The 9618-nt window shown below is 36.5% G+C and overlaps 1 protein-coding gene across 1 annotated transcript; it reads left to right on the forward strand.

The window, feature by feature from the left end:
- Positions 1 to 304: 304 nt before the first annotated feature.
- On the forward strand, positions 305 to 7479 carry LOC108415810. The gene is made up of 4 exons (XM_037544041.1): positions 305 to 347; positions 503 to 820; positions 2572 to 2649; positions 7130 to 7479. Exons 1-4 carry the CDS (start codon positions 305 to 307, stop codon positions 7477 to 7479), a joined length of 789 nt encoding a protein of 262 aa, XP_037399938.1.
- The last annotated feature ends 2139 nt before the right edge of the window (positions 7480 to 9618 follow it).

Here is a 9618-nt window from a genome sequence, read left to right on the forward strand (position 1 = left end):
TCAAATAATTTATTGAACTTGAACAATTATAGGTCACAAAAATATACATTTGAATTTAAACGTCCATGAGTTTAACATAATACACAGAATACTAACAAGGTGAAGGGAGCATAATTTGAAAGAAAAGGAATCTAATCACAACCATAAAAAGTCATTTTAGATGTGAAATTAAAGAAACGTGTCTTTCTCCTGGTCTACATTCTTCTGATCTTATAGCAGATTCACTGAGACATGTAGGAGGAGTCTTTACATGCTTGAACAGTAGCATCACATCTCTCCTCATTATCTGAACACTGGAACCACCATGATGTTTCTGTGCTCTCTGGCTGTCTTTATGATCACGATAGGTATGTTATTAACCATATTTATATCTGAGTGAAATACATAACTCTGTTTGACTTTGTAGTGATGTGTGTGTATGGCAGTGGTAAGTTGACTGGCAATTCATGTAAAGAAAAAGAAGGAGAAAGGAAGTTCTTTTGATTTCTTTATTTCTTCACAGGGAACTGTGTTTCACAGTCAATAGCACCACTGAAAAACACAATCCATGCTGTTGAAGATCAGACACTTACTCTCTCCTGCAAGTATAATGGTAGTGTGAATAATCTGCAGTGGTATCGTCAGTATCCTGGATCCAGACCAGTGTATTTACTGATGACATTTCCAGGATCACCAACTGTGAGCCATGCAACTCCACGTTTTCCAAGACTGGATGCTAAAGAAAAGAACAAAACACTGGATCTGATCATCTCCTCTGCTGAAGTATCAGACTCTGCACTCTACTACTGTGCCATGAAGCCCACAGTGACAGGAAACCCAGGTACACTGTACAAAAACTCACTGCAGGATGATGCTTTGCTTTTTGTATTGGGTTTCCTTTCACTTGTTCACTTTCTGAAACATGAAAAAACAAACACATTCATAGAACAATGTGGTTGTTAAATGGGTAGTAATAGTAGTAATTTATATTGTATTAATCTGGAGAATAATGCAACTAATGGGGTCCCTGCTGTTAGTGTTGTAGTTAAAACTGTTAGATCTGAGTTTGAGTTAAGACCGAGATGGGACCCATCGAGTCCGAGACAAGACCAAGACTTTTAGTAGTCAAGTCCAACTGAAGAACAAGACCACATTAAGACTTTTTTAAAAATAAAAAAATATATAAAAAATGAAGTTTGATTTGTGTTAATTGTAACAGCTGTCTTAACATCAAACACTGTTTTTCATTTTATTATTATTTTTGCTGATACACTTGCTAATTTCTTGTAAGACCTAGAAAATTAGCATGTTCTTTTTTAAGTTGGTACATGTTACCATAATATTATTCTATTAACGTTCAATTATCACTAATCTATAAAGTGCCACAATTTTTCAATAATAGGTCATTTTCAATTTTAATAAAAGATAGCAAAGTATTGTCGCAGCACAATTAGGACCATGTGGGATTATGGTGGACAGCGTCTCACTGAGATTCAGATTATGCTGCCATTTGCTCATTTTATTTTAAAAATGCTTGCAGGTATGTGAGTATGACCAATATCCCTCATCTAAACCGGACTTTCTGCTTTATGCACCTTAATCTGGCCAAGAGTTTGAATAAGTCAGTAAAAGGATATATTTGGTCATACTATCTCTTAATGGGCACTTAAACCTCTTTTTAACATTCAGTACCTTTTTTTTTGTTTGAAGAATTTGCCAAACTATGTTTGTTGTCTAGAAGCAACACTGTAGGGCAGTTGAATGGATTTATCCAGTCACAAGCCACATCATTTCTTCCCATTGTCACACACTGTTGCCTCAGGGCAACATACCCTAAAAGGACCCCTGCACACGTTAATTATTAAAAATATTTTTCAATTTAATAATCAGTTCAATATCCTGCAAGAAAAAGTATTCTTTTTTCTTAATTGCTCTCATAATGTGTGCAGTAGACGGTTAAAACACAACAAAGCATTAGAAAAGTTTCCTTACTAATGTAACTATAACCTATTAATGATATGCATGTGCACAGTAAGACTCCTCAATGGGTAAGACAAATCATTAGAACACAGGACACTGTGAGTTGCTCTAACATTAGTAAATTAAGTGGAATATACACAGACTGGCTGATTGTTAACATACATACATAAATACATACTTATATAATATAATTGAATTAAAGACCACACTAACTAAGAAAAGTAAAAATGGAAATTAAAAAGAAATAAATAAGCCACTTTTTTAATGGGGAGAGACCTGTGTTATCTGTATTCCTCTGTTCTTCTAACACATCCACTGACAAATGTAGGAGGAGTCTTTACATCCTTGAACAGTAGCACCACATCTCTCCTCATTATCTGAACACTGGAACCACCATGATGTTTCTGTGCTCTCTGACTGTCTTTTTGGTCATATTGGGTATGTCTTAGTAACTACATTTATATATATATATGAAATATATTTTTTCTGTTATTGACTTTGTGATGTGTGTGTGTGTGTGCATGTGTGTTCATTCATTATATTATTATATTTAAAACGAATAAATAGAAAAAAAACTGCAAACTTCTTTTTTTTTCTTCTATTTCTTCACAGAGAGCTGTGTTTCACAGTCAACAGCACCACTGGACAGCAAAGTCCTGGTTCAGATGAGACAGTTACTCTCTCCTGCAAGTATGAATCTAGAGGTACTCCAAGTATTCTGCAGTGGTATCGTCAGTATCCTGGATCCAGACCAGAGTATTTACTGATGATATATCCAGGATCAAATCTGGTGAGCGTTGCAACTCCACCTTTTCCACGAGTGAATGCTACAGAAAAGATGCTACACTGTACAAAAACTCAGTGCAGAACTGAGCTGAATTTTATACTTGTTGCCTTGTCTTCCAATTGTTTGCCTTCTGCAAAACAAACAAACAAAAAAAATCTATATAATTGTAATATAATGTAACTAACGGGGTACCTTTCATAAACATAAGGTAAAAAAGATCAAGCTTGCTTAGTCATTCATCTTTCGAAAGACTATAGAATACACATGTACTGGGATAAAAGCATGTTGACTTTGTATAATTTCGGCAATAAATAAATGCCAAAAATCAGGAGGAATAATTAAGGAGTTTTAATCCACCAGAGCTGTAGTGAACCTACCAGTAAGATAATGCAAGTCTATTTTACCCTAATACACAAAGAGGAGGATAATTAGAGAAGTGAACACAATTTTATATTTAGAATTTTTATCTGGTAACAAGTAGAAAATTAGCATATAATTTTGTTCTAATAACCTGTTATGATAATTTTATTGCTTTATACACCACATACACACTAGTGAAGACACACACTAGGGGGCAGTGAGGACACTTGCCTGGAGTGGTGGGCAGGCCCATCTGCAGCACCTGGGGATCAGTTGGGGGTTAGGCGCCTTGCTCACAGGCACCTCAGTCACATATTGTCAGCTAAGGGGATCAAATCAGCAACCTTCTGGTCACGAGGCTGATTCCCTAACCTCCAGCCTACAACTGCCCCCACATTTTGAAGATAAAACAAGAGACCAATTCAACCAGCCATAAGACTGTAGAGAGCTGCAATAATGTTACTGTTTAAGTAAATTACAGTTATGAAAAACTGTTACCATTACAGTGGTGAAAAAAATTGAACACCTCCAGCCAAATTACATGCTTTTGATTTTCTAAGTGTAAAATAAGTTAACATTTAAAGTGAAAGTATCCTCTAAAGAGAAACAACTCAAAAAATACATTTCTCTAAAACTTTTGGAGAAGAATTTGTATCTAATAGCTAAGTTACCATACTAAGAAAAATCATACAATCTAAAATGTGCCATAACTTTTGCACAGGCCACATTTTACGTTTTATTTTTACCCCACCTCCACCATTTTCTGTGAGATTATTTCATGTTTTGGGTGATTCCTCAAATTAGTGCTTGTGTGGTGCTCATGTTTTGTTACTCAGCCAATATTTGAGGGTCTGGTGGGCCCACCACGTCATTAACTTTTGAAATCAATACAGCTTATAATATTTAAAGAAATCTAAGTGAAGCAATGTTAAGAATTTAAACACATTTACATTAATCTGAGAAACATCAGCACCATTGAAAAGATACAGTATCCACATCAGTCTACACAAGACACCAGCCCCATTGAATACAGTCTACTCATGCCAGCCTATACAACACAAGAGGGGCAGAGTGTTACTGTGTTTTACTGTTTTACTGTGTGTTGCATATGTGTTTCTTGCACATGATGCATGTATGCTGTGTCCTTTTGTCCATCTTGGGTCAACACACCTCGAAGCGTTTCATTTCGTTGCTACTGGCCACAACCTAGAATGATGGAAATGCTTAGATCAGGAATTTTTCTCATAGTTTTCTGTCTCTTTTTCTCTGACACTTGCTTAATCTTCTGCTGATGGTTGTTCTGTGGTTTGGACTGAAGGGGCACCAGGCTTCTCCTCTTGAATCCTCCTCATGGTGGCTGTAGATGCTGGGCTTCTTGGGATGTGTTGTCTTCTCTGGATTTGAGGTCTCACCAGCAGGCCATATGGTGGGCAGAGTGAAGGGACATGGCACCTTCACACTTTTATTACCTGCAGGTGGACCCAAACACCACATATGTGATAGAAATGTGTAGGTGGTTTACAGTGCAAAGTCAATGAAAATGTGTTTGTTTTTATGTGAAAAAAATGAGCCAAGGCCAAGAAGTTTGAGGTTAAAATAATAAAAAATCACAACCTTCTTCTTTTGGTAAATATTGAAAATGGGCCCCACAGACCTGAACACCACACATGGGTTACTATATGAGTGAAAGAATACAGCCAATTGTAACTTAAGGCCATTAGAAGAATGAAAAAAAAAATGTTAGCTGTGAGATTATTCTCCTGATCTGCATTCCTCTGTTCTTCTAACAGATCCACTGACAAATGTAGGAGGAGTCTTTACATACTTGAACAGCAGCACCAAATCTCTCCTCATTATCTGAACACTGGAACCACCATGATGTTTCTGTGCTCTCTGACTGCCTTTATGATTATGCTAGGTAAGTGCTATTAACTACATTTTATATCTTTGTAAAATCAATTTTTTGTTTTCTGTTTTCTGACTTCTGTGTTTGTTGATCAGTGCTAAATTAGGTTGGTTGGCAATTCATCTTTAAAAAGTCATAAAAATCAGTTTTTTATTTCTTCACAGAAAACTATGTTTCACAGTCAATAGCACCGCTGGACATGCTACTGAAAATGAGACAGTTACTCTGTCTTGCAAGTATCAGTATGATCGTGTTGCACGTAGTCTGCAGTGGTATCGTCAGTATCCTGGATCAAGACTAGAGCATTTACTGATGATAATTCCAGGATCAAAAGATGCGAGCTATGCAGCTGCACCAAGAATGAAAGTTGAAGAAAACAACAAAACACTGAGTTTGACGATCTCCTCTGCTGCAGTATCAGACTCTGCACTCTACTACTGTGCCATGGAGCCCACAGTGACAGGAAACCCAGCTACACGGTACGAAAACTCTTTATTTCACTCCAGTAAAAGAACAAGTGCTCAATTTATATTCCTACTTTGGTTAAAGTACAAATGAATTAAAATGTATTTAAGTAGCAAACACAAAAGAACCATGAGCTATATAAACTATGCCATATGACACTGTAGTGTTCACCGCTATTAAAAGAGACACAGCTTTTGCACAAATAGTGTTGCTTTATTTTCCAGCTGCTCTTGGCCAAAGCGACACCGTACATAAGCAGAATTTTCTTTTTCTCTAACAGCCCGTTTGCTACCCCGCTCACGTCTCTTGCCTTGCCTGTATTTCTGCACACAATGGGACAAATCCTAGACCTGCCCTCTACAATAAGGGTGCTTAGCAGAATAAACCCAGTGAATACATGCTGAAGAACAAAAACCTTAAATTAGCAGGTAAACATTCCTTAAACCTGCCATTATATTATCAGAAATGTAGAAGATTATGATGCATATGCCTCTTCAACACGTCATCCATTTTGATTCCCAAGATCTCTCAAAACATCTCTGAATCAACTTAAGTATCTGCTTAAATATTTGAATTCTGCATAAAAGCAGTGAGAAATGCGTGACTGACATGGAGTGTTTCACACGTTTTTTTAAGGATTGTTCTTAAGTCATTGATAAAACGCACAGAGATGTAATGATGAAAGTCTACCAGAAGAGGGCGGGTTTAATCTAGATTTGCTGGACTGAGGTGAGTTATGCATTTGTAAGAGGAAGCTGAGGTGAAGGACCAAATAAAACAATCACATAAACATCTGACTTCATTTGTGACAATCACATAAACATCTGACCTCAAATGGTCTGTGGCATTTATTTCCTTTTAAGGTGTTCGGCTCCCACCTAACATCACCTACTCTCTTTAAGATCCTTCCATGTTTCCCTGGCTCTTCCTCAAATGAATACATGAGTAACAAAAGAGCATTTTGTGTGTTTTCACATACATGCATCATAAACTGCACATTTAAACTCAGCCATTTCAGGCATTTTCAAGTTATGTCAAAAACTGAAAAAAAAAATGGAGATACGAGGTTTCAGCCATTTCATAAATAAATCGAGATCAGAATGTGTTCAGTTTGTGCCTAAAACTGCCAAATAAGCTTTATACATCAGTGCCAGAAATGAAGAGAAACACTGCATGTCTCTTCTCTGTTACATCATACATATTTAGATCAGAAGTATAATCTAAAACACATTCTAAACCCACTGTAGGCATTGGTCATTTGCATTATGTGCATATATTAGAACTGAATCTTAGTGTAATCACATAAAGACTACATTAAGAAAGTAAAGAGAGCACAGAGTAAGACAACAGAAAGAGTTACAATTGATGATCATTAAAGAGATTTGCATCCCTCAGTTCTTCTAACAGATCCACTGACAAATGTAGGAGGAGTCTTTACATGCTTGAACAGTAGCACCACATCTCTCCTCATTATCTGAACACTGGAACCACCATGATGTTTCTGTGCTCTCTGACTGTCTTTGTGATAATGATAGGTAAGTGTAGCTGACATCTCTGTGAAATGTATAAGTTTTGTTTTAGAATGTCAATATGATGTATGTCAGTGATAAATTAGGTTGGACAACTATTGCTTTTATTTTTTGTTTTCACAGAGGACTGTTCTGCACAGTCAATAGCACCACTGGAAAACAAAATGCAGGTTCATGCTCTGCAACATGAGACAGTTACTCTCTCCTGCAGGTATGATGGTAACGTGTACAATCTGCAGTGGTATCGTCAGTATCCTGGATCCAGACCAGAGCATTTACTGATGATATTTCCAGAGTCAAAAGATGTGATCCATGCAGATCCTCCTTTCCCACGACTGAATGCTACAGCAGATAAAAGTACAGTGGATCTGTTGATCTCCTCTGCTACAGTATCAGACTCTGCTCTCTACTACTGCACCCTGCAGCCCACAGTGACAGGAAACCCAGTTACTCTGTACAAAAACACAGGATGACGCTTTGCGTTTTTCTATTGGACTTCCCATCAGTTGTGGGATGTTTTGCTGTAATTGTACTCATTTGTGTCTTATTAATATCTGTATATAAAATTTATTTGCATGAAAAATAGTGAAACTGTGCCTCAATCAAGATGAATTTTATATGTTGCATTAAGTTTTACTGCGACTCTTTCAATAAAATAAAAAACCCAGCACAGAGCTGCAGCTGTTCCATTGATAACAACGGACCGAATCCTGCTTAGCCCATGGCTCATATTCACAGTCAAGAGCTATGTTTCCATCTTTATTTCATAAAACATGCTTCAATGCATCAAAACATTTGTAGGTGTAGTGGTGTAGGTGTATAATGAGGACATGTTAATATGCATACTTCAAACAGTATTCATTGATTTTCATGGAATTAATTCTAATCCTCACTCTGATAGGATTTTAACTGTAGTCACTGTCATAGAATTATTCCTCATTTTCACCCAGTAATGATCAGTTATTGTAGCTTAATCTAATTACTATCTTTTTTTTATTCCACAGTCACTGTTATCATTATTATTATTATTATTATTATTATTAGTAGTAGTAGTAGTAGTAGTAGTAGCAGTAGTAGTAGTAGTAGTAGTAGTAGTAGTAGTAGTAGTAGTAGTAGTAGTAGTAGCAGGAGTAGCACAGTGTCATTGTTTTGTTACCTGAGGTCAACCAGAGAAGTATGGTCTCCTCTTTTGTGCCTTGGTTCCTCTTTGTTCATTCGAGGTTTTGATTGAATTTTCATAAAGCTGTCTTGTATAACAGCCATATATAAAAATATGTATAAAGTGCTATCCAAATAAATTTTAAATGAATTGAACTGAATTGAACTGTAAATGCACTGAGTACCTGTGACAGAGTCACAGTTCATCATATTCAGAGATGGAAATGCTGCAGAGGAACTATATTTGTGTGGGTGCTCTGTCAAAATTCAACTCAATTAAAATAAGTATAGCATCATTTATAGTAAAATAATGAAAAAAAAAACTTAATCAAGTACGTAAAACTTTTTTTTTTTTTCAAATAATATTAAAGAACCTTTCGCTTACCAAGTGTACATTTCTCTTTTTTTTTTTTTTTTTAATATACCAGTCAATCACTGCACTATCAGAGGAAATAAGATTAGAGATGGGATACATAAGCTTCATTGTGAAATAGGAATGAGTGGAACAGTGAATGGTGAGACACAGCACACAAGTGCTGAGGTACATCACACAAAATAACACAGAGACATCACAGCTATCACAGCTATGAATGTCTAAGGCTTGAGATCTGAGCTCTCACTCAGAACAATCATTCTGCTCTTCTTCTCTGTTTATGGTTATTTTCATATTAGTAAGTGACATATAAACACTGTTTGTTCTGCACATTCGATAGATAAGTTTAGTCTCCACTGGTATTAACAGAAGCCTGGATCAAGACCAGAGATGCTTCTGTTGCTCATCTTACTTTTTTCAGAAGCAGGAGCTGTCCGCCTGTCACCATCAAGTTCAAGCTCACTGTTTTGTCTTCAGCTTTTGGAGAATAACCATAATCTTCCTGATATTCTTACTGCTTTCCTAAGGTTTAGAAGTGTTTACTCAGTGGGTGCCTTCGAGTGCATTGACTACAGTGGTGGACAGTAACTAAGTAAATGTAATTAGTTACTGTACTTAAGTAGTTTTTTCGTGTATCTGTACTTTACTTAAGTATTTCCATTTTGGGCGACTTTTTATTTTCACTCCACTACATTTCACAGTCAAATATCTGACTTTTTACTCCACTACATTTTGAGAAATCTGTCGTTCCTTTTGGTTTTTGTGTGTATAAAAATGTAACATGTCAAAACAAAAGAAGTGCAAAGCAAGAACACCAATCAGGGCACAGCGGTCACTTTGTTCTGAGCTTGTTTTGACCTGTTGGTCATACCGACCCGGTGCAAGCACACGGTTCAACATCAGCGCAGCAGCGTAAAAATTTGGGAGCACATACGTCGACCTAAATGATGGAATTAACCCAACTTGTGTACATAGACCACAATATAGAAATATGTACACATATGCAGTCGTGACTGGCATGTTTCTTTTTCTCTGAATTCATACAAACACTTTCATTTTATAGTAAATTAGTTTTGGTTAG

This window comes from Pygocentrus nattereri, chromosome 2 (assembly GCF_015220715.1).
Source record: "Pygocentrus nattereri isolate fPygNat1 chromosome 2, fPygNat1.pri, whole genome shotgun sequence".
In the NCBI taxonomy this organism is placed as follows: Eukaryota; Metazoa; Chordata; class Actinopteri; order Characiformes; family Serrasalmidae; genus Pygocentrus; species Pygocentrus nattereri.

Coding starts and splice junctions, on each gene's coding strand:
- LOC108415810 (XM_037544041.1), top strand. CDS start 305: ATGATGTTTCTGTGCTCTCTGGCTGTCTTTATGATCACGATAG. Junction 821..2,571: donor CACAGTGACAGGAAACCCAG/GTACACTGTACA, acceptor ATTTCTTCACAG/AGAGCTGTGTTTCACAGTCA. Junction 2,650..7,129: donor ACAGTTACTCTCTCCTGCAA/GTATGAATCTAG, acceptor TTGTTTTCACAG/AGGACTGTTCTGCACAGTCA.